The sequence below is a fragment of the Cebidichthys violaceus genome, unplaced genomic scaffold (assembly GCF_023349555.1).
Source record: "Cebidichthys violaceus isolate CVI_PGR_0920_01 unplaced genomic scaffold, fCebVio1.0.p SCAF_52, whole genome shotgun sequence".
Classification (NCBI taxonomy): Eukaryota; Metazoa; Chordata; class Actinopteri; order Perciformes; family Stichaeidae; genus Cebidichthys; species Cebidichthys violaceus.
The window spans coordinates 1,571,851-1,597,234 of NW_027176728.1; the positions used below are offsets into that span (position 1 = coordinate 1,571,851).

Below are 25,384 nucleotides of genomic sequence, written 5' to 3' on the forward strand. Positions count from 1 at the left end.
CAGACGGGTCTGTCTCGCTGTGGAAACACTGGATTATTTTTGGACAAATTTTGATCATCAATACTGGATTATCAGTGTTTTTTTGATGGATTATGGATGTTCAAAATCCTCCTTTTCAAATTGGATTCAACAGCCCGCAGGAAACGTCACAGGCTCTTTTGGGATACCCCTCTTTTGGGATACCCACAACAACGAGGAGTCTCCACCGACTGAGAGGTAGGCCATGATTATTCATCTTTTCTGACCAAGACACAGTACACTCCGCCGGGTGAGGAGCGTGGGATATGTTTTCAGACCAGAGAGGAGGCTGACTTTTTTTTCTTTTTTTTGAAACAATGACGTTTAAGAGATTTTCAGATTTCAGGCAAAATGTCACAGTGCATGTCAAATTATTTCCTGAGCTTGTTTTTTAGCAAACATGGACACCGAAAGACCTGATTTAGCTCCTAAAGCAAAGTAAAGACCTCTCTGGGATTTGTCTCAGTTGCATCTTTTTCTCTTCTCCACACACTCTCTGTCTCAGTTAGGATCAGCCCTTCCAAGGGATTGAGCAAGCATTTCTGAGATTTGTTGCATTAATGTCCCAGATCAAGTCACTGTACAACTGGTGAACCAGTAAAAAAATAAAAACCTGCTTTAATTCAAGTCCTAGGGGGGCAGTCAGTGAGTCACTCAGGGAATTAGGCAGAATTCAAATGTCAGACCACTTAACATGCTTTATTTCAGCATTCAAAATAATTAAAAACATCTCAATTTATTATACATATACAAAATAGGTACAGATCCTTGTGGTGTTTCCCCCCCATGGGTGTGTCTGTCTGCATTATCTCACAAACTTCTTCCTTATGGCTCTCTTTCTGTGCATTGTTTGAAAAAAATAAAATAGATCTCCAATTTTTCTTTTTGTTGAGAAAATTCAACCTTCGCACAAGAAAACAAGAAACAAACTACAACAGATGTGTGGATGAAGGAGGTGGGGGGAGGATTTTTTTGGAGGACAGAAGAGGTGGAGGTTGGGGTTTAAAAACATGAAACCAAAAAGTGTGAGAAGAAGAGATGCGGATCCGCTCTTCACTTTGAACTCAGAGCTAGAGGCTCGAGTGCCAGCGCGACCGTGGCTGGAAAAGAGAGAAGAAGTCTGTCTCATTCTGGGCGCCAAGAGTAAATAAAAAACGATGGTTTCGTTTTAGCACCAAGAGGGCCCTGCCACGCCAGAGTGACCTTAACACTACACAACAGTATAGCCGTACTGGACAGCCAGGAGACCTCAAAGAAAGTATAGCACCTTTAATTTTAGCTGTATCCGCTTCTGCTAAAGTATTGGTAAAAGTCGACTACCCCAACGAACGCCAAAACTACTGCAGGCTTCACTTCACAAACACTGGGCCAGACTTTTTTCATACAGCTGATATTCCTTGCTTTTCTGAGGTAGCCATAGGATTTTTCTTTCACAACTTTCAAAAAAGAGGTTGGAACCCATGTTTCTCTGCTGGTGGTTTTAATGTGACTTTTCTTTAAAAAAAAAAGAAAAAGGGAGCAATAGAAAGGAACAAACAAGAAAGCAACCACAACAACAAACAAATCACAACAGCCACAAAATCAGCGGATGAGGAGGGGGAATTGTCAGTGTTGTCTGTGGCAGGTTGACGGGGTAGGGGGGGCGGGGGGGGGCAGAACAACAGAGACAAACATGGCTGTCAGTTTCACCGTTTATTCATCAACACCTGAAACGTGGTACAAAGCAATTGGGTTCTGTCTGTTGGGGACTGTCCTTTCATTCCTCTCGCCACAGTGGTGTATAAAAATACAAAAGTCACCTGTGTGTTTCTGTAAACTCCAGAGAAGCCTGGTATGGCTGGATGAAGAGGGGAAGTCAATTTTTTTTACACTTTACAGAAGCATATATTATTTTCTTGTTGCCAGTGAAACAAAATGTCTTCTCTACAGGATCCTTGGTGTTGGTGATGGTAAAAAAAAACAAAAAAAAAATAAGAGTCAGAAACGAAAAAAAAAGTAGTGGTCCCAAACGCGGCGATGCAGATTCCGCCGCATCGCCGGCATCTTGTTGAAGTGCAGGTTTTAGGCAAAGTGGACCATCGGAACAATGGCCGAATGGAAATTCGTAGAATCAGGAACGAGGGGTCAGATTTTTCAGAAAAATGGCATTAGAGAAATGTTTTGGTGGGCTTTTTTTTTGAGAGAGATGACTGCTAGAAAAATTAAAACACACACTCACACACACAACAACAATTTCAAGTCCAGATTTCTCTTTTTACAAGAAACAGACGGGTCCAACTTCAAGGCCAAACTCTTGGTCTGGAGCACCAACGTCCATAGGAGCGATATCAATGATGGGCAGGCGAGATGTTTTCGATGTCTTGTAGTCGATGACTGTCTTGCCCCATGTACCGGTGTGTGACTGGAGGGAGAGAAGAAGAAAGGGGAGTTAGTGTCACCATTCAAATTGGTTAACACAGGACATTTGAAAATGTCTCCAATTCTGCCTGAACTTTTGTTCAAATCCCATGAACAGCAAGACTAGCTACAGTAGCTAGCATGCATGTTTGAAACCACTGAGTCGATACCATCAGGGGAAGTATAAGCTTGCTGAATTGTGACCTACTGGTCATTCCTAACTTTGAAGGTTTAGCATTTGAAGCTCACTCAGCTGTCAGTGGGATTGGCAAAAAATCAGTGGGATTTTTCTCACCGTGCATCCATCTTCCAGGACACTGTAGGTGAAGCGGCTGTTGCCCTCGGCTCTGATCTCGATCTCGTTGGAGCCCTGGAGGAGCAGGGCCTTCTTGAGGTTGCCGACGGTGGCGTCCATGTAGGCGACGCTGTTCTTGCAGTGGTAGGTGATGTTCTGGGTTGCCTCAGTGGACATGAGACGCAGGAAAGTCAGCTGGATGTTGACATCCTCTGGCGTGGAGCCCTCGCTGCCGTACTCGAACTGTGTAGGAAAGAGGAAGGGGGAGATGTTACTGACTGAACTGAAGGGACAAGAAGCAGAGAGGTAAGGTCGAGTTGAGGAATAGTAGGAAACAAAAGAGGGACGAGAAGTGGAAATGAGAGGAGGGGTAGAGGAAGGAGGAATTGAGAGGGAAGTTGACCTAAGAGAAGGCAAGTAGGGATGGATTTGGAGCAAGGAGTGAGGAAGTGCTCAGTTTGGTTGGTTCAGCATGTTTACCTGGAAGCCATCGGTCATAGCCTCTCCGAACCAGACGTGCTTCTTCTCCTTGATATTCTTGCTCATGTACCAGTTCTTCTTGGCGACCTCGGGCTGAGTTGGGGTTATGCAGGTCTCTCCGGTCTCCATGTTGCAGTAGACCTTGATGGCGTCATGAGTGCAGCCCTGGTCAGGGTCGATGAAGTACTCGCCTGGAGAACAAGGAGTCAGGAGAGGAAAAGTTCAGAAAAACCCGGTATGCTAGTTTAGATTCTCCAATCCTCCTCTACACTTGGATTGATCCACCGCAGTTGGGTAAAAACTCACCGCTCTTCCAGTCAGGGTGGCACATCTTGAGGTCGCGGCAGGTTCTGGCGGGGTTCTTGCGGGTTCCGTCAGGGCTGCGGATCTGCTCGATCTGCTGGCTCAGGCTCTTCAGGGTGCCGTCCACCTCCAAGTCGCGATCACGGAGAACGTTAGCGTCATCAGCACGGAACATGCGGAAGGGATCGGGGGCCTTCTCCTGAGGCTGGGAAATGAAGCCAAGGTCGAATCCGCCACCAGGGGCACCTGGTGCTCCGGGAGGTCCAGGAGGTCCTGGAGGACCCTGAGACAGAAGAAGGGCAAGAGGAGGAAGAGAAGAAGTATGTTATTTCAGTGCTCGTAGAGGCTTTGTGGTATTCCTAGCAAACCACAACCTCTATTTTCCCTCAGTTAGAAGACACAAAGTTAATTGACAGAGGAGTGGATGGATAGTTAAACAGCCAGACTTACAGCGGGTCCCATCTCTCCAGAACGTCCACGAGGTCCAGGAGGTCCAGTGGGTCCAGGCAGGCCAGTCATACCGTCCTTACCAGCAGATCCAGCAGATCCAGATGGGCCCTGCAAACAGCATAATGTCAAAGTCCCTCCAAACACTCACAGATAGACCAAATATTAAAATACAAAACACCTAAAACTACTCCAAGCACTAAAATATTGTCTGGTGTGTTAACTCACTCTAGGTCCAGCGGGTCCAGCAGAACCAGCGGGTCCTTGCTCTCCAGAAGATCCCTATGGGTTCAGAACAGAAACAGTAGTTAGAAATAAAGTCTGTATGTTGTTTATGTTATATATGTATAGATGTGAGTGTGAAGTGACTTACAGATGGTCCAGGAGCTCCCTGCATGCCAGTGAATCCTCTGTGTCCCTTCATGCCTCTCTCTCCAGCCTCTCCACTCTCTCCCTTGTCTCCGCGAAGTCCAGGACCTCCCTGTTAGGGGTAAAAAGGGGATGAAGAGCATTGTTTTGCCTTCATTTGAATGACGTTCCATCTATTCTATTGTTTGTTTTTATCAATGGCGCAAAGGTTGTTACTTACAGAAGGTCCACGAGGTCCAGAAGGGCCAGCAGAGCCAGCGGGGCCACTAGGTCCCTGGAGCATACAAAAAACAGTTTGATGTAAAGGCAGGTTGCAGCGAAACACAATCTATGCTTACACCTACTGTAGCTCTAATATTAATGGCTATTTCCCATTAACATGTACTCTACTGTATACTGAAGATATCTTCATAAAAGCACAATGACTACACTGAAAAATGTTTTTGGTGACACTCACAGTCTCTCCACGGTCACCGTTCTTTCCAGCGGGTCCAACGGGTCCGGGGGCACCAGAGGGTCCAGGGGCACCAGGGGCTCCAGATGGGCCGCTCTCTCCACGTTCTCCCTAAAATGCAAAAACAAAATAATGTTATTTCACCAGCTTTAATATCCTTACAAGCTGCTGTGGTGAAAAAACGCACAGATAGAACCAAATATATGTCTGGATCGCACCTAGTTTTTTTTGCCTTTGATTTTTGTCCACAGAGACTTTAGATATACACGATTTGGTGAGACAGGCCACTGTCTAGGCTATATAGAACATTACCAGCAGGTATAACTCTACATTGGTGTTTCTATCACGTCAACAGAATTTATTTCAGACAGAATTGGCTCTGATTGTATGAGATAATGTTAATTTAATTTTCAGCTTACTAACTATAGTGCTAAGGTAAGGTGCTAAGCTAAGCATCACTGTATCTAGCAGAAGCCACTGTAGCTGTTGTTGTATGCATGTTTGCTCAATGACCTTGCAGGCTGCATTACCTAGGTTCAGGTCAACATAGCTGACTCTTCCCAAGCCTTTGTGGTTGTTTTGCTTCAATATATAGTCGTATCGTCTCTTTGTGTCTCTTTGCAGCTGTTTTGCAACTCTTTATAGTTGTTTTAGTGTCTCTTTGTAGTTGCCTGTTTAGTAATCCATCTGGTGTTGGTGACTTAGCGATGATGCAATTTGAACTCACCTTGGGTCCAGCACCTCCATCGCGACCAGATGATCCCTCGTTTCCGGGGCTTCCCTAAAACACAAACACAAAGCAGGTTAACTATTTAGAAAACACCTACTGCAGTATACAAAAGTCAGACAGATAGTTAGTGTACAGGTGCAATTGTTTCTTCATACCTCACGTCCAGGCTCACCAGGGGCTCCAGCCAGTCCAGTGGGTCCCATAGGTCCGGGAGGTCCACGCTCACCACTGGGGCCAGAAGATCCAGCCTTTCCAACCTCTCCCTGCGGGTGACACAGGCAAAGTCAGTCCAGTCCTAGCAACCACAATTACTTTTCTAATAGATTCAAGTTTATGTGGGCTTGTTTAATGTTGCAGGTTTTAATGCAGCAAGGTGCTGTTAATTGAGGATAGATTTTAGAAAATCTGCTTCCTACTCGCTGGAGGTCACATAGTGTTGCAACCAGGTGAGTGAAGCGTTTTCATGGAATATAGCAGATTTCCAAATCATCCTCAGTGGTTTTGTTTCATTGTCACATCATTTAGAAGTGGTTTTCAATCACTACATTTTTCGGGATTTGGAGTGATGTTTGATTCTAAACATCATATTGGCTGGATAAACACGTTTGGATATTCTGGTTCCATCAGCTCCACTGTGCAGTTTGTCATTTTGTAGAGTAGAGTTTGTAGAGTAATAACAGGAACTTACGGAAGGTCCGGGCATGCCAGGGAAACCTCGCTCTCCTCTCTGTCCAGGCAGACCAATAACACCACGCTGTCCAGCAATACCTAAAGGTCCAGGCAGACCAGAAGATCCCTGCAAGGGTGGAGAGAGAGAGAGACAAAGTGAAAGAGGTTATAGACTATACATCAAGGTGTAGGAACAACAACGAAAAGCTAAATAATGTTCGTGTGTTGTCAGTAAAAATGTGGGAACTTAATTCAATGCTACCACATAAAGAGGACAATTTAGTTGGAATCAAATCACGCTGTTCTTTTTTAGCAACCAATCATTTGCTTCTGTGATAGATTGAGATGGAAGGGGCTCTAGTTGCTTTTGATGGTTTACTATAACTTACAGGAGCTCCCTCGGCTCCAGCGCCACCCTTCTCTCCAGCAGGTCCTGGGGGTCCAGCAGCACCCATCTCACCAGGGCGACCAGAAGGTCCAGTCTCACCACGGTTTCCTTTGGGTCCCTCTTTGCCAGATGGACCAGAGGGTCCGGGAGGTCCAGAGTTGCCCTATGGGGATGAACGCAACATTGCTGAAAACCATCGAGGATGTTGGGCCCTGCCATAGGAACAATAAGTGCCAATAACATTAAAGGAAGACTTACAGAGGGGCCGGGAGGTCCAACTCTGCCAGCAGCACCAGGGAAGCCAGTAGCACCCTAGGGACAGAGAGAGAGCAATTAGCTGACTGTGGCTGGAAAAATGACCGTATCACATTTGTACAATCAATGAATAAAGAGGGATGAATATTAAACAATGGGCTTTTTTGCAATATAAGTGCATCTGTAGTAAACATATTTTGACAGTGGATTGTCTCCAGAATTCTCTCTCTGCTATGGCCATGGTCACCTCTGACCACTACACTACTGCTCCAGATCTAGGATTTGAAGCTGAAGTCAGCATAAATGTAAATATATTAGAGGAAAAGGAGGACAGAAAAGACAAGTGGTGACTCACAGGAGGTCCAGCGGCTCCGCGGGCTCCCTTAGGGCCGGAGTTTCCATTGGGACCCTGTAAGGACACAACAAATTGTCAATCAACATGGGAGAACCAGTACCATGCAATGTAGCCTCAACTTCTAATGTTCACTCTGAATTATGGGATTTTCTATATGGAAGTTTAAATGTTGACAAACCTGAGGTCCAGGGGCACCAGTGGGTCCAGCAGCGCCGGGGGGACCAGCATCTCCCTTAGCACCATTATCTCCAGACTCTCCCTTACCACCAGGCTGTCCATCAGCACCCTGTGGTGGAATGATGGGGTGAGAGGCTCAGTAAAAAGCTAAAGAAAAACAGTTGGTGAGAGGAGCCAGGACATTCATGAAGAAGTGACTTACAGGAGGTCCAGCAAATCCAGCAGGTCCAGGTGGTCCAGACTCTCCACGTTCACCCTGCGAAAGAGGAGGTGAACAAAAAGTCAGTCAGTGATTTCCATAGTCAAGCAGCTTCCTCTTCTGCTCTTGAGAAGAACAGATGGACAGGTACTTACAGGGCCTCCGCGAGCTCCAGCAGGTCCGACAGGTCCGGCGGCGCCAGGCTCTCCCTTGTCTCCGGTGGAACCAGCGGGTCCGGGAAGTCCAATTGGTCCAGTCAAACCACGGGGGCCATCCTTACCAGGAGCTCCATCACCACCTTTGCCTCCTTGGTCACCCTTGGTTATTGGATGGAGAGGGGGAGTGAGAAATATATATATATACTGGAAAGCTACTGTGGATTGTGTTGCGTGAGTCGGGCTTCTCATTAGGGTACTTCAGTAGTGACTAATCCTATATACTGGGAATATTGGGAGTACTAGGAATATTGTTGTGGCGACTCACTCTGTCTCCCCTCAGTCCTGGAAGGCCAGCGGATCCACGCTCACCAGGCATTCCCTGGAGTCCAGGAGAACCCTGGGATCCAGGAGCACCGGGGGCTCCAGCATCTCCCTGGGGAAGAGGAGGAAGGGGTAGAAAAGAAGAGCAGTAAGGTTACTCAACAATCAACAAGAACAGGCTATCAAGGTTTTTTTTCTTTCACATCTCGCAAGGTTTACCTTGGCACCCTCGTTTCCAGCAGATCCGGGGGATCCACGGCCACCAGCGGGTCCAACAGCACCAGGTGCACCGCGCTCACCGGTGAATCCTCTGTCACCCTGAGGGGAAGGGGTGGCAGAGAGTTAGGGAATTTGAAATGGAAGTCCAAGAGTGGTCAAAGAAGTCATGAGTGATCTGTGATTAGTCCTACCCCATTAGCATTAGCCTGTTATTTGCTAGCTTTAGCCTGTTAGCATTAACATCAATGTTCATACAACTTAGAGCAAGAACATGTAGCTTTGTTTGTAGCCTGGTTGGGAACAATTTAATTATTTAGACAGCTCTCCAAAGATGCTTCATTAATGGATGCTGCTGGGAGCAGACTGCTGAGTAACTGGGAACAAGACAATGATAATAAGTGACTTACTCTGTTTCCAGCAGGTCCTGTGGCTCCAGCCTCACCGGGCACACCCTAGATAGATAGAGAGGCAATTCATACGTTAATTACCAGTAAACAGTATCAATTTGATCATGTATTTAAATCAACCATATTTCAGTCAGTACCTGCTCTCCGGGCTTTCCACTCTCACCAATGGCACCCTGGGGTCCTGGGAGACCCTGGAATCCGGGAGGTCCGCCTGGTCCCTGTTCTCCTCTCTCACCAGCAGGACCCTGAGGTTGAACAGGAGAAGGACTATTGGAGCTAACAGAATGTGGCCAGGAGTAAGGCATGGTGTGGGTACCACTTGTTGTCAGTAGCTTTTAAGTGTAGTTTGTAGTGTGCGACAATAAGGCTTATGAGGCGGGTGTCAATGTGGGCATGTGTGCGTTTTACGTACAGCAGGTCCAGAGGGGCCTTGAGCACCAACGTCACCATCCTTTCCGGGGGCACCCTGAGTAGAGAGATGGTAGGCTTTCAGACACATGGGTTCAACAAACAGTAGAGTACAGTGGATTCAAAGAGAAGCAAAGTGTAGACAACTTACAAGTGGGCCAGTGGGTCCCATTACTCCTCTCTCGCCAGGCTTTCCACCCTCACCCTACAGACAGAAGTAGAAGAGCACTATTAGCAGGGATGCCTACTTCTCAGTAGTCTACTCACTTAAAAAAAAAAACTGAAACAAATGAGCCATAATACTTGAGACCCATTACTCACAGCAGCTCCCTTGGGTCCGGGGAATCCCATGACTCCGGGCTGGCCTCTAGCTCCAACAGCGCCAGGGGGTCCGGGGCGGCCATCTTGTCCAGTGGCTCCCTGGTGAGGAGGAATAATGAAGGATTAATTTAATTACATGCAACATATCTGATGAAAATCAAATATATTGTCCTGAGCGTGAACTTACAGCGGGTCCCGTTTTGCCATCAGGTCCAGGGCTGCCAGGGCTACCAGTCAAACCCTACGAGCAGAGGTCAGAGGTCAGAGGACAGCCTGTGCAGTGAATAAATGATGTTGCTGATAATTATGGTAGGGAATCTCACCTTAGCTCCGGGCAAACCAGGCTCACCAGTGCGGCCAGACTCACCGGTTGAACCTTTAGGTCCAAGAGCACCGGGGGCACCGCGCTCGCCATTGGCACCCTATGACGGGGGAGAAAGAGAGAGAAGAGAGGTAGAAAGGCAAAGATTAGTTCAATCAAATCTGATCTGAAGAATCTCCATGATTGTAAGAGGAAAAGAGGGACGTATCGAATGTGTGTGTTTGTGTTTTATACTCACTTTGGCTCCAGCAGGACCATCAGAACCAGGGAAACCACGACCACCAGGACCACCCTGTAGAGAGAATCAAGCACATGTTTCTTAGCTCGAGGAACAACACTGTATCTAGACAGGGATGGGCTATTGCCATAATCTTAATATGCTCTGTCGTTTCCCATCAAGTAAGTCCATGTCATCAATGTGTAATCCCGCTCTACCTTGGTTGAATGATATTGTATTGTCTAAACTGTTTAAAAATGTCAGGTTTTCTTCACTGTCAGGCATGATGCATTGTGGGCCAGATCAGGAAGGCTCAGGAAGAAATTGTCGTGATGACATGATCATGTCACTCCCTGGTGGCAGCATGAGCTATGTTCGCATTCTATGCGCAAAACATGTCAAATATTGTGTCAGTAATAATTTTTCCAAATATCTGGAAATGATGCTCTGTTTGTGCATTGACAGTTCATCTATCTGGCCTGCAGGGGGCACTAGAGAGTGTGTTTAAATGTGCCTGTTTAGCCAAAAGGGCTTCTGTATCATTTGTGGCCTACACTATGTATACTTGTATTATATGGGTAGGTCATATTACGACTGGCTCCCTCATTTATATATTCATAACATTCATAAGATATTCATATTTGCACTGGAGGGCAACTCGATCACTTTTCTTACAAGTAACACTTAATATTAAAAAATATCACAGCATACAGTATATTACAGTGGAAAGTGAGATGCTTACTCGCTCTCCAGGAGCTCCACGGGCTCCTGCAGCACCAGGCTCTCCTCTGGCTCCTCTCTTGCCTTCCTCACCGGATGGTCCTGGGCCTCCTTGAACTCCTGCAGGACCCTGGAGAACAAACACGCAAACACACACACGGGTGGCATAAGAAATTGAACGTGTATTCGTGCATGTGTGTATTACGGAGCTACGCTCCATTCTGACTGTGGTGAACTTCAACTTACAGCCTCTCCCTTGGCACCGGCCTCTCCCTTGGCTCCTTGGGCACCAACATCACCCTGAGAGAAACGAGCAAATAAAACAAACATTAACTAACGATACCAAGTGAACAACTGACATCAGTGGTCAAAATCAATCAAACAAACACGCAAACAAATAAGCACAACTGAGACAAATCTCAACAACAAATAAATAAATAACAATAAAGATAAACAAATAGCTGTCAACAACAAACAAAACACTGGTACGGAACTAAAGTAAAACAATGTTTACTTGTGATTCAGCAGTTTTACTTTTAATTCACTATGTTTGGAATTAATTACAATTTCTAATCGTGTCCATTACATGCGACAGACTCTAGACAGAAAATACTATTTTTGGTGTTGGTTAGTTGTTTCTGAGAAAGATTTACTCACAGTGTTACCCTTGGCTCCGGGGGCACCACCAGCACCCTGAGGTCCTGGGGGTCCACGTGGTCCGGGGAAACCGGGAGCTCCGGCAACTCCGGCAGCACCCTGCAGGGGGCGGCAGCACACAGCAGCAACACGGTCACATCATGCTGCACTGCCAGTCTCTGAGGCTAAGCTACTATGAAACAACACCTTTTTGAGCCAGGATGGGATTCGAATCCTCAACCCTGTCATCCTCATGAGGTAAATGTGATGAGATAGATACTCACGGGGGTTCCCTTAACTCCAGCAGCTCCATCAGTTCCAGGGTTTCCCTGAGAGGAGAAAGAAGGGAAGAGATTTTGATTTACCAGAAGATTCTTAGGAATAATATAAATGCCATTATATCATCAATAAGGTGATCTTATCTAGAACCTGAACAGTCTGTCATAGAGGGCTTACTGTTTGTACTTACAGAGGCTCCTGCGGGGCCAGCAGGTCCGGGGTTACCGGGCTCGCCTCGGGATCCAGCGGGGCCTTCGGATCCACGAGTACCCTGAGCTCCAGCGTCACCCTGGGTAGAGAGGGAAAAGAAGAGCAGTCAGACAATCAGTGTCCAAAGCAATAGCAGTTTCGTCATGGTTGAAGACTCGTAGAGTGATGAAAAATACCATTATGATGCAAATCAAGTCGAAAAGTAAATGGGCAACAGAGGATTGTATTTTGCGGTTCTACTGTGTTCAAAGTTTAAAAATTATTAAAACGCCAGCTTGTTGGTGTTTCAAACTACATTCGGCAGTTTTGAATATTTGGTAAAACTGCTTTTAGCCATTGTGCTAAAAGCCATTGGAAGAGCCGTCCAACGGCTTTTATGCAGCGTTTCATAATTTTATGGTATGTATTATTATTGGAAGAAATACTACTTTTTCTTTTCTTTTGAAGTTGATACAAGAAATGTAACCTAACAAACACAAAGTAAATGTTTTACAGTGGAAGATTCATAACTAATGCCTGTGAGCTACTGTAGGCTAATAGAATTCATCAACAGCACACTCAAAATAAAAGAAGCCAATCTACTATTCATAATCAAAGTTATTATTAGGTCACTTTTCGCACGCTACTACAAACCCCCAAGTCGCTTAGACTTAGTATGTAGTATGAAATCGGGCTTGGACGACCCCCACCCTGTGTTACCCCTGTTCAAAGACCACATGAAAGGTCACATATGTTAAGAAACGAAAGTAACTTTCTAGTGACTGCTGCAAGCTCTCTTAAGAAGAGGAAGTAGGATACGTGTGGTGTTGTTTTGGATGGTGAAAGCCTTGGAAGATTAAGGAAGATGTAGAAGATGAAAGATATAAAAAAATGGAGGCTGTTTAGGATTATTGCTGTGGATCATAATGGTCGTTGTTGTACCTTGGATCCGGGGCCACCGGGGAATCCGGGAGGTCCAGCGGGGCCAGTAGGACCCTGGGAGAAAACAATAAGACAAACAGGTTTAGACAAATGTAGCAGATCCATCCTGCCATCGCAGCCAATGCAGAACGATTATTTTGATTTGCTTGATTTTATAGCGGGAAAGAAAATAAAAAAATGTTCCTGTCTGAGAATCCCCCTGGGGTTTTAAACAATTAGGGTCACTGGAAGTTGTACATTCAGTCCTACTAAAGGACAAACATGTTTGTTCTGAGAACAGTTTAAAATTTTGGTAAAATGGAAGACTCACAGGAGGTCCGGCAGCACCAGCAGAACCATCGTTACCACGAGCTCCCTGCAGCACACAGACAAACATGATTGGTTGATTGATCTGTTCATTGACCGACTGGCTGATCCATTAAAGCATTTGTTAGCAAGTGTGTGGATGTGTGGACTCACAGCAGCTCCAGAAGCACCATTGCGGCCTCTCTCGCCGGGCAGACCACGAGGTCCCTGAAACAGAGACACAAAGAGTCAGTCAGCTATCCAAAATCCAAGAAGGAAACTACATGACAGAGATGGGGGTGATTGTTTTACTCACCATAGCACCAGGAGTTCCATTCTCACCGGAGGCTCCACTCTCTCCCTAAACATGCGTAAACACACAGGCAGGTGAGGTGATAAGAATGACAGAAACTGTAGCATCGTTTGTCAATATTAATGCAACTAGCCAATATGGCTACTGCTAGCCAATAACTAGCCAATATGGCTGCTGATAGCCAATTACTAGCCAATATGACTGCTACAGCTAGTTGTAACACTACAAACTTACAAACTGTCTACGTGGAGTTTGCAGGTCTAAAGAAAAGATGCAACTGGTTGCATTATGGGAAATGAAGGAGACAGTTTTAGCCAATTTGAGGGGCTAAAAGTCCGGATATCTCAGCTTCTGTAGCTTCCATTCCTATAATTCTTATAAGAATCAGTCTCTCTTGTAAATGTCACTGGAGGACAACATTAACAGGCTACAATGGCGAGTACTTCCACTACATGTTGTAGTACTGCGACTACTATCCCCATTGCTATTACAGAAACTGTTACAACTACTACTTCTATCACTATCGCCACCATTAGTACTGCAAAATCTGCATTTTTCTACACTGAGACGTAGTGCGGAGGAGCGAGGTATCAAAGAGGGGCAGTCACCTTGGGACCAGCGGGGCCATTGTCTCCCTTAGCACCATCCAGACCACTGAATCCCTACAGAGATGGAGAGACATAGCAACAGATTAAGTCCACAGTTATAAGAGATGCCATAATGTTTATTTGTTGAACGGGGAGTCGGGAGTTCTGACTCACTCTGTGTCCCTTGATGCCGGGCAGACCGGGGGTTCCTGGGAAACCACGAGCTCCCTGATGGAAAGAAAAGAGATGGGAGATTTTATTTATAGATCTATCACGGCTCTGTTTTCTTTTTCACTAGGAATAACAATTACACCGCCATGGCGACTTACCTGTGGGCCGGAAGGTCCACGCTCACCACCGCGACCAGGTTTGCCAGACTCACCCTTAGAGAAGAGTGAAAGGGGTGAACACAGTGAGTAAGTCATTCTTCACGCTATGCTGAGATGGAGATGGTGAATACGAGCAGATCCAGTCGACTTACATCCTCTCCGTTCTTTCCAGGGGGGCCGGCGGCGCCACGGGGACCCATGGCACCCTGCAGAGAAAGACACACAGAGGTGAGAATGACCACAGGCTACCGAAGCGCAATGCAGGCGTGTATCTGTTTTAATGTGTTCCTAATACTCACAGAAGGTCCGGCCTCTCCAGGCTCACCAGGGGGGCCGGTGAATCCCTGAGGTCCCTGTAGGTGGAGACACACATCAAACACCATCACTAAACAAATTGACAACGATCTCTTCTAGGTGTAAATCCAACCAGGTTATTGTAAAGACATGCATATCGATGTGTGTTTCAGTGGAGGGTATCTTTGTTTCGTGGCTGCTGTCATCTGACTCGGGTGGGAACAGTAGCATAATTTGAAATGCAGTTGTCAACAGAATAACTTAACGCTCTCCTTGTATGGTAGGTTTCTTTTTCAATTACCTGTTATGTGAACTATTTTAGTGTTTATTTGGAGCGAGTCCTGGCTAGCTTCAAATACGCTCACAGATTTACTGTGGTGAAAGTCGCTAACCGACTAGCTTAAAGGTTTAAATTATCCATTCTGGTGCTGAAATTGTAATGTTTGTGAGAAGCTTGTAGAATAATGTTAATCAGGTGCTGTCAAAATAGTGTTTCACTGTTACTTTTGGCCGACGCACACTCATCTAGCCCACAGACTTTAGCTGTAACTTAAGCTAGTTAAGCTAGCTGAGTTTCGTGTTCAGCTCAGCCTCCCATGGCTCAATCCATGTTTACCTGCGTGTTTCCATTGACTTTGCATGCAAACCACTTCACTACAATTCTGAAAGAAGGCAGTTTGTTCATTTTTTAAGGGATTGACAGGAATGTTCTATTTTTTTAACAACTAAAATAATAATCAGATTAGAAAATATTTTGCCTTGTTGTAGTTTTCATTTGGAAATGAACTCCAATGCATTGAAAGGGAAAGGAGTGTGATAAGAGTTTGGTGATGGCTTCGTGCGAACTGCGCACCGAGGAGATGTCACAAGTGATGTCGTGATGATGTATGAGAGTGCACGCGCTATCTCCTCCTCTATCCTCCCAGCTTCAACTATGAAACATTTTGTGTTGAAGAAGAAGGAAGCGGCGTACTTACGCTAGAACCGGCAGTTCCAGGGGGTCCGCGGGGTCCCATTGGGCCCTGTCAATCAAACAGAGGCAGGGTCAGATACGGCATCTCTATGATTGATGGTGAAATGATTGTGTGTGTGTGTGTGTGTGTGTGTGTGTGTGTGTCTTACCATTGGTCCAGGCACAGGCATGGAAGGAGATTTATCATCATAGCCACCAGACATCTGAGGGGAGAAGTTCTGGAAAAAAGAAAAACAAAGCTATAAATATTCCAATCCATTTCTCATGTGTATTTGCTGAAAAGGTTTTGAATTTCCATGACATGAATGTGAATGAATGCCTTTTCTTTAGTACTTTATGCCAGTTATATGTAAAACATTTTCACACATTCTTTTGTAAACAAGCACAAGACCCATTTCCCTTCCTCTGTAGGTGTATTTTTTAAAGACTTCTATGCACTAGGGGGACTAGTATAATGTGTCCTCAATTATGTCTAAATCCTGGAAATAAACATTCACATCATTTTTTGTTGACAGTTTGGTCCCCTTCACTTCTCTGTCAGCCAGGACCATCCCCCGACCTTTAACCTCATCACTCTTAGTGTTGCTGAATTTGTTGAGTGCAATGAAGTCTCTTTGGATGCTACTTCTGTTATCTGACCACAGAGGCTCCTTAGAAAGTGCAATCTGAGGTGAGGTTAATCGAGGCTAATGTTAGTGTTAGCTTAGCTTGGTCATTTGGAATGGACGTTTGTTGTCGCTATATTGTGGTCAGTTGGGAGTCGATAGTAAACTGAATCATGCTTAATTTGATTTCAAAACTTTTAAAACTATTTGTGGTAAATAAGCATTGGAATTTGTGGTAAATTCTACACAAGCATGCTAAATTAAACTGGGATGGTATGTCAGAATAAATTAGCTCGGTGAATTAGCATGTGAGTCAATGATAAATCATAGCTACAAATGCTAAATTAGGATAGAAGTCAATGGTAAAGTGAATCATAGCATGCTAAATTAGATTGTGATACTATTGGCAATATGTGGTAAAGAACATTAGCATGGTAAATTAGACTGGGGTGGCATGTCATGTTAGCATAGCCTAGTGAATTAGCATGTGAGGCAATAACAAATTCTACATAGGAATCCAAAATTTGCCTGGGAATGTTAGCTCATATTCTAAACTACAATTAAAGTCAATTGAAATGTAAGTTTATACTAAACTTCAATGAGACTCAGAATGTTAATTTAGTATAGTAAATTACGATGGAAGTTGATGCTTAGCTGAATCATAGCATGCTGAATTAGATTGTGAAGCTTTGGGTGTGTTAGCTTTGCATGCTCAGATGTATTAAAAGAAGTATAGGGCATCATTGATAAACGTATACATTATTAGCATAGTAGGATAAATGTGTTCACTCTACAATAAACCAATCAACTAATGGATCTGACAAGCATCCAGGACATCTCCACTTCTCTTTTCCTAAGAATCAACCCCAATTAACTTCTGACCTTCTGACCCCAGACTGAAAGTCAAACTCCAAGTCAGAGGCAATAAATTTAAGCCAAAGCCAACACGTCAATGAAAAGCTTGAGTTTTAGCTGTGAAAGTGGAGTTCAGTTTCCCAGCTCGACCCGTCCTCCCCGAAGCTGCCTGCACAGCCACCATATTGGTTTATACTGGTCTATTTTGATGTCATTCACCAAAAAAGAAGTTTGGGAATCCCTTTTATAATAGCAGCATGGAGGTGGTATGGGCATGCAATCCAACGAACTACAAGAAACAATAAGGATTATGGGTAGGGGGATATGAGGGCTGGGGAACTGAGAAGAGCAAACCTGAATTGGGACTAATGCTTGTTTTTGACTAACCCCCACACATGAAGAAGTTCCAGCTACTGACACTATCTCTGTCCAACAAATGAGATAAACGCAAGAGTCTTACAACTATTGTTTCCAGCCGTGGTCGGCTTAGAACTGGTGAATTTGGACCCGAATGAGTCAAATACAAAGAAAAAAGAAAAGAAATCTACAACTTACTCCACCGAGGCCAGGGGGTCCAGGGGGGCCGGGAGGTCCGGGCATACCGGGCTGGCCGGGGATACCATCGTTACCAGCGGGACCAGGATTACCCTGCATATTGGGGGGCAAGAGAGAGAAAGAAAGAAAGAAAGAAAGAAGGGGTCAGGCTCTAGAGTCAGAATAAAATGGCCGCCTGGATGCTAAACGCACCCAGAGACAACAGAGAGGAAGAAATCAACTGTTTGATTTTGTTCAACCCCCAATCACATGACTGCCTGTACTCTTGTTACGTTGTCAGAACGGATCCTTTTGTATAATTTAATTTATAACTTTAATTTCCTATGTGTGTCCTGGCAGGCTCACTTGCTCCCTATAGTGGTGAAAGCAGCATTAAACCTGGAGGAGGCGCAGTTTACTCCCCTGGGAGACTGACCATATGACCAACCAGGAATGGACTGGCGGTCATGTGACAAGCAGGATACAGGAAGTGGGTAAGAACTGCCATTAACACTTTAGCTACACATTCTGTAAAACAAACCTCGAAATAAATGATCTGAATAACTTCGACATGTTACATAATACCATAAATGCATTACTGAAAACTCATAATTAGATCAAATATGATATTATATTATTATTATTAGCTGTTTATTATTGTTAGCTGTAAATCAAAGATGTCTTTGCAGCTTGCTGAATCAAATCCCATTATCACAAAAAATAAAGAATCTGATGAGAAGATCTGTACAAAATATATACATAAACAAATGAATAAATAAAATAGAAATTAAATTTTAATTCAAATTTTGTTTGCCCATCAATTTAGATAAAAGAGGCATCACCACTGCAAAAGCAATACCAAACCCAACTTTATTTTTTTTTGGAGAATATAATCAATTTTGTTGACATCAAATAGTTTTCTGTATGAAAAGTCTTAATATTTAACGTGCTTGAATGTTAAGACTCTTTTCTCGCAGTTTCTAACTTTCCTTAAACCAAGCAAAGTTTCAAGTTCCTCCTCACTCTGCGTGTCTCAACCTGACCTCGGCATGTTTTCAGTCACTGATCTTTTTCACTGCTCTCAGTTGATGATGAACCCCGTTAAAGCACATTGTTTCCCCTTAATCTACTTTGTTGTGCCATAATGGTTTCTAGAACCAAGATACGTTGACTAAATTCAGAGGTGAAAGCAAAAGCGGTGCAGTTTTAAGGCTGTATATGTGCCATTTACTTTAGTATTGCTATTTTCAGGGGCATTTTTACATCTTTCCTTGTATCTGATGGCAATAGCTACTTTGCAAGCAAATGTTTAAATGCAATATCCATCTCTAAATATGAAGCTATTTGCCTATCAGACCTGATGCTATTTATGTTTCACTTCTAACTCTTCGCTACTGTGATGCAAGTAAGATTTTGAATGACGGCCTGGGCTAAAGGATCCTGTTTCCACATGTGACTGAATGAAAACGGCGTCAGTACAGCAGCTTCAACTCCATAATAAACACACGGGAATCTGCTCAGAGTGGCAGGCAGTGAACTCACCGCGTGGTGACCAGAAATCAAGAGAATTGATAAGTGTGTGAACCTACCCTGTCTCCCTTGGGTCCACGCTCTCCCTTGGGTCCCTGTGAGTAAAGAAAACAATAAAAAAAAAAGATAACGTCTCAGTGTATGATCAAACAAAATTATGGAATTGATATATCTGAACATGATTATTGATGTATCTGATCTAATCAATAAGTGATGTAACACAGATAATGATCAATCAACTATCTGTATCTGATATAAACCAATTAACAATATCTAAAGATTTAGTTGAAGAATTATCATCTTCCACTTGATTATCATACGCCCTAATCATCACTCAATCAATGATCAATACTACAATCAATAGGTACAGCAAATTGATGAACTATTTCTTTTTCACACTGTTTGTGTGATCATGAAGAAAAATACATTGTTTACAATTCAGAGCGACCATTAAATAGTTGGTGTTCAATGCAATAATCAATATTTACCTCAACCTGAGGCTCCTGGAAGCCTGCAGAGAGAGGAGACAGATTATGAAAATTGGATTATGAAACAAAACACAAGCAAAAGTAGAAGAGGCAGATTTTCTTATAGCAAGAGGGGGGAATGTGCATCTGGTGCTGGATGAGAATGAATGTGTGTGTGTATGTGTATGTTTGTCCAGCTATCTTTGTGAGGACAGTGATCTTTGTAAGGACCACAGTTGTGTGTTCTTGTCCAGTTATCTTTGTGAGGACTACTGCTAGCTTTGTGAGGACCATGGTTGTGTTTTTCTGTTCAGCTATCTCTGTGAGGACCAATTTGAGTTTTAGACCTTCAGAGAGAGGACATTTTGGCCAGTCCTCACTTTGGGATGGACCTTAAAAGGCCTGTTTGAGGGTTTCAGGTTGGAATTAGGTTTATCTTAGCAATATGTCCATGAGTGTCTCCACAAAGATCGAGGTACACGGTTGCGTATGTGTGTGTGTTTGCTTGTGTGTGTGTGTGTGTGTGTGTGTGTGGTTAATGGGCATTTGGTCATGTTTGAGCCAAATGTGAAAGCCAGACTAGAAGTGTTTAAATGTTTTGGATTTGCCCTATTTGTAAGGAAACAAGAAATACGAACAAAAGGAAGTGAAATAGACAGTTGAATGCAGGTGACATTAGCGAGACAGAATTAAGTATAGCATAAAAGTCATGTAAAGAAAAACAGAAGAGGACAGAGGAGGCGAGGGGATGCAGTACCGTCATCGGGGCAGATGGGGCAGCACTCGTCGTGGGGGATGACGGGGTTGGGGCAGTCAGTTGTGTCCTCGCAGATGACCTCATCGCACATCACCGTGCCGCTGTCGCACACACAGATCTGGCATGGCTCTGGCTTCCACACGTCCCGGTCCGCAAACACCTGTCCGTCCAAGGTGCAGCTTCCGCCCGTGCCTGATGGGGGGGGGGGGGGGGGGCGACAGAGAGCAAGACAGGTGAGATAGCTGGACACGCTCATGTGGAAATGTAAGGGACTAGATGGAATCAGTTTAAAAAAAGCTGATAACATTTTTTTACATATGAAAAATATTTATTAAAATACCACAATATATATATCTTTTCAGCAATTTTTTGTTGTGTCTTAGCAAATTTTATTATTTTCAAAAATACCTATATCATATCACTTGAGAATAAATTAAAATATTAAGAAAGTATAGGTTGTATATATGTTATAACAGTTGTGATATACTCAGGGCTATGTTTTTGTTCTGTGTAGCACTCTTAGCATTAAAGGAAAGTTTTCAATTAAAAAAAATCATTAAAAGAATTGATACATTGACACAGACGTCATGAACGCGAACTGAGGAAATGGTTTACACAGTAACATAGAAACATCAAGCAGGAGAAGGGAGTGTTGTGAAAGGTTTGGATGGGAACTGGTGGCCTCAGAATGGGACCAGAGAGAGGACAGAATGAGGTGACAGAAAGGGCGCCGGCATCCTTCATGTGGACGCAAGTGGCATCAGCAAAAAGACGCAGGGACCAAAAGCGTCCCCAAGTGATTTAATTTCCCTTTAACAACAATCAAAACGCAGATCGCTCCCCCTGCTCTAACTCAATGTCACATTTCCTCCGCCGCCGCTGTGGCATTTTCTCAGCAAAACTAAACCCAAACGGGGGCTCCCTTTAGGGGCTAGAAGTGTTCCACAGCGTGCCAAAGTGCTGACCTCAGAGGGAAAAGCAACGAAGACTTCGCTGCAGACTTTGGCAGCAGCTGGTGGAAACATGCTCCGCATGTGTTTGCAATTAGAGGAAACAAAAAAAGAAAAAAAAAAGAGTGGAAAGACGAAGAAGAGGAGGAGGGAGAAAAAAAAGGAGGCGGTGTGGGGGGACGTGGCGGCCAGATGTGTCTGCAGGTGCAGAGTGAGGCCTCTGGGTGGCGTTGTGAGACCGTTCAATGGGGTCAAACTGCTACGCATCAGACAGACAGGCAGCTGAGTCCTTTCCAAACAACTGGAACATCTGGAAAAATTGAATTTCAGCTCCTTGGTTTTTGTTTCCAGACCTGATTTTCTTTGTCTTCTTTTGGGAGGAAAAAACGTCTGCGTCTAAACACCATCAGAGGCCTTTGTTCACCCCGTTTCACTGACCCCCAACTCTCTTTTTGGATTTACATCTAAGCTTTTGTAAACTCTCACTCAAGGGCATTAAGTGGAAGATTGCTCAAGCTGTGAAGGTCTCTCCCTCTGTGACTCTCTCACTCGCTCACCTGGCCAACTCGACACTTGGCTCCAGGCAGTGAATGACTCTGCCACATCGATCAAGGCCTGAGGAGAGCTTTCCACTCACCGCCTTGCCGTGTCAGCTGAAAGCGGGGGGGGGGGGATCTTCCTTAAAAAATAAAAGGCCATTTTTATCCCCTCTCCAGTCTTACATCCACAACCGTAGAGTTTAACACCTTTTAAGCCGGGATCAACCTCTGGCAGGTAGAGCGGTTAAGGGTGTCAAATTGATAAAATGCCACGAGAGAATTCTGGCTTTGTCAGAAAAAAAAGCTGATGTTTTCCTGAAAGTACTGCTTTTTTAGGGCGGTGGGGGGGGGTGGTCCAAATTGGATAAAACATGCATTTCTGCTATTGGAGAAAGCCTCGCCTGGAGGAAAGCCTGGAAAACCTGCAGCAACTCGCTCCGTATGCACGGGGGAGGTGGTGGTGGTGGGGGGAGGGAGGGGGGGGGGTTAGAGAGACAGAGACAAACACAAGGAGAGAGAGAGAGAGAGAGAGAGAGAGGGGCCTTCTTGAGATGCCCAATGCATTACGTACACCCTGTACTGTTTAGACTGCAAGCTGCAGAAGCTCATCCATCTATCCATCTGTCTTTCTAGTGGAAACAAAGGTGCAGCATGCATCAAAGTTCCTACTTCTACTTCTTAAACTTTTTTTCCTCTCTTCTCGTCCCTGTCTAAGATCTCGGCAGCCGTCCACCCATGAAGACAAAATCCACTGTTAAAAAAAACCAGTACAAAAAAAAGAAAAAAAAAAAAGAAGAGGGTTGAGAAGCTCCAGCAAACAGTGATGAGACTTACGGTCGTCCTCGCCCTGCGCCCTGACCAAGAGCGCCGCTGCGCCGAGCAGCAGCGCAAGCCGCAAATCCACAAAGCTGAACATGTCTAGATGCCACCAGACATGTAGACTCTTTGAGGCGAGTGAGGAAAAAAAGTTGCTGGGGGATGTTTTCTCTCGCTGCTACACTCCACTCATACACGGGGTGTTTTTGGGGCAGGGTCCGCTCGTCTGTTCACAATCCTCCTGACCCCAGCAGAAAACTCCCTACTGCCTTCACTCACTTTCCGCCGGGGTTTTTATATGGGAGCCTGAAGAACTGGGAGGTGCCCGGGAGGCCTGGACGAACTGGGGACGCACCCTCATTACCCCCGCCGCTGCTGCTGCACGTTTAGGGAAGACAAGAATGGACCCCTCCTTCAAAGAAAAAAAAAAAAAACCTGAAGAAAAGAGAGAAAAGAAGAAAAAGAACCTAGCAGGTCCCTCCTTCTGTAATTCCACAGCAGAAGGGTTGGAGTCGGGATCAGAGGAGGGAGGGGGGGCCGAGCAAGCAAGGAAACCTGATCCTGAAGAGCATCCGAGGTTTCGGAGGAGGATCTCCTCCTCCAGCAGCCACGGGTTTAATCCAGGTTTTTATTTCTGGTTCTGGTCTACTTCCTGATTCACTTTGATTTGTTTAGATTGCTTCAGCTGAGGTGTAGTTGACAAACAAAATGACTCAGAAAATTAAAGATTCAAGTTGTGGTGCGCTGTAGTTCTGTTTCGTGTGTTTCTTTCATTTGCAGGTTTATCTCAGCTTGTAGTTGGGTTTTCTGTTGCTAATTCAGTTGTGATCAATGTGTTTGACCTTGTTGTTGTTCAGACACAACTCAGATCTTGATCAACAGCGAGTGTCTGTGAGAGAACGGCACTGTACTTGCTTTGCGTTGTTGAGTTCTCCTGTATCACACTAGCATGTAAGCTAAAATCCAAGATGGCGTCAACATAAGTGAAAAGTTGTAGTAATATACTGTTTATTAGCCCTTCTGTCTTATTTGTGTATCACTAAATCAATCACACACACAGTACCGTCCAACTTCTATCTGTGGACATGCTGCTATGGTGTTTGTCTAACCTGGCTAACTCTTCCGACTTGTTGTACTGGCACCAGGTCAACTCGGGAGTCACGTCATTCCCAGCCGCTGACTTATGAGGTCAATGGAACGCAACATTAGCATTGTGCAAAGAGTGAAAAGTACACTTAAGATGCGCGGCGTTCTTCAAAAAAAAAAACACGCTCCACCGATTTAGCATCGCGCTTGTTGTCAGACCTCATAATGGACAGTTTGAAAACAAAGGACAGATGCCGCAGAACTAGATGTTGTCTTGTTTTATTTCACAGTCTTCTTCCTCATCCTACATTACCCACAATGCGACTGTTCGGTAGGAGATTCAGGTGTGTGTTATGCTAGCATCGGACAATGTAGCCTCAAGCTAGCATGGTGCCGTTCATTGTTAACCGGGCAGGTTCACGTTTCCAAAAATGCAAGAGTCAGTGTTCAAGTTTGTTGCTTTTGAGGGACGCATGTCGACAATAAACTGATTGAGCATATCCTGACGATCAGATTATTTGGACTTAAAGTTGACCGTGTGCTTATGTTGGAGGTAATTCAATTGGGGCGGAGGCTAACGTTATTATTATATATTGTTATTCGGGACATAGAATATGGTACGGCGATGTGTAAAAAGGTTGGATAAGGCTTCGTCTTGATGCCCAAGACCACCAGAATTATCCCCCTATTTAACTCGATTTGATGGAAATGTATAAAAATAAGAACTTTACAGTGCTGCACATTTGTGTCCACGTAATCACGTAGATCAATAGATAGACGGACGGAAGGACGGACAAATAAATACCTCAGCGAATGAAGCAGCTGATTGTTAAAGGAAAAAAAAAAACATATTTGTTAGGACTGAACCAGATGTTTGCTTTTTTTTTTTTTTTTTTTTTTTTTAAGCGAGCGGCTGCAATCGGCCGAAACTGCCTGTTTTGAAATACCTGCACAATTGCGGGGTTTGCAGACATTATGGTTGTTATTGGCTCTAAATAATAAAAGCCCTTTTTTAGCGGCTGCGTTCCCCCCACCACCCCAGTCCAAATAAAGGTTTACACGGGCGATTCCTCTTGCCCCCCCCCCGCCCTCCCACAGAAGGCTATGTTGAGCGCCGGCCGGGCTGCAGGTGAGCTGTAATTAAGCAGAAAGCAGACATTATGGAGCAGAAAGAGCTGCAGGGAGACGCAGCGCCGCAGTTTTTTTTGCCATCTGATCCACCAGCAGCAGACACGTTGCACAGTCTGAAGCTGGCCAAGCAAGCCTCTAATTCACTCCTCCTCTCTTTCTCTAACACACACACACACACACACACACACACACACACACACACACACACACACACACACACACACACACACAGATACACATACACACTTGTAGATACCTTCACATTATCCATGTGTCTGCCTGTTCCTTTTTTTTCTTTTTTTTTTACAGGGAAGAGGATGGAATGCAATCTGTATTTCAGGAAGAAAGCGAAGCAGAGAAGAAGAAGAAGAAGAAGAAGAAAAAGAAGAAAGGGAGGAAAGCGCCACCTCATCATTCCCTGATCGGACCTCCAGCTCTGTTCGGATCCTCAAAGCGTCACACAAAACCAACACACACAAACACACGTGTGCACAATCCTATACACACACACACACACACACACACACACACACACACACACACACACACACACACACACACACGCACACATTTAGCTTTTGTTCCAATGTGTCTTTGATGAAAAGAACATATCGCTCTCATTTCAGCAGCAAACAACACAGACTCCTGGCCATTCAAC

The 25,384-nt window shown here is 44.6% G+C and overlaps 1 protein-coding gene and 1 long non-coding RNA gene across 2 annotated transcripts; one reads left to right on the forward strand and one right to left on the reverse strand.

The window, feature by feature from the left end:
* Positions 1 to 696: 696 nt before the first annotated feature.
* Positions 697 to 22,759, reverse strand: col1a1a (collagen, type I, alpha 1a). Its single transcript, XM_068731571.1, has 49 exons — positions 22,528 to 22,759; positions 20,205 to 20,396; positions 19,469 to 19,491; positions 19,040 to 19,075; positions 17,472 to 17,564; positions 15,606 to 15,674; positions 15,461 to 15,505; positions 14,489 to 14,542; positions 14,342 to 14,395; positions 14,190 to 14,243; positions 14,035 to 14,088; positions 13,882 to 13,935; positions 13,277 to 13,321; positions 13,135 to 13,188; positions 12,986 to 13,030; positions 12,676 to 12,729; positions 11,735 to 11,833; positions 11,550 to 11,594; positions 11,287 to 11,385; positions 10,876 to 10,929; positions 10,652 to 10,759; positions 9,931 to 9,984; positions 9,694 to 9,792; positions 9,558 to 9,611; positions 9,371 to 9,469; positions 9,201 to 9,254; positions 9,054 to 9,107; positions 8,779 to 8,886; positions 8,642 to 8,686; positions 8,235 to 8,333; positions 8,020 to 8,127; positions 7,692 to 7,853; positions 7,540 to 7,593; positions 7,339 to 7,446; positions 7,161 to 7,214; positions 6,809 to 6,862; positions 6,552 to 6,713; positions 6,182 to 6,289; positions 5,649 to 5,756; positions 5,491 to 5,544; positions 4,767 to 4,874; positions 4,530 to 4,583; positions 4,314 to 4,421; positions 4,169 to 4,222; positions 3,944 to 4,051; positions 3,497 to 3,776; positions 3,191 to 3,381; positions 2,711 to 2,953; positions 697 to 2,419 (listed from the first exon to the last, which is right to left on the reverse strand). Exons 1-49 carry the CDS (start codon positions 22,607 to 22,609, stop codon positions 2,273 to 2,275), a joined length of 4,344 nt encoding a protein of 1,447 aa, XP_068587672.1. The 5' UTR covers positions 22,610 to 22,759; the 3' UTR covers positions 697 to 2,272.
* On the forward strand, positions 14,207 to 17,925 carry LOC137888224 (uncharacterized). Its single transcript, XR_011105120.1, has 3 exons — positions 14,207 to 14,276; positions 14,362 to 14,417; positions 17,811 to 17,925. It is a non-coding gene; the product is annotated as an uncharacterized lncRNA (long non-coding RNA).
* Positions 22,760 to 25,384: the final 2,625 nt, after the last annotated feature.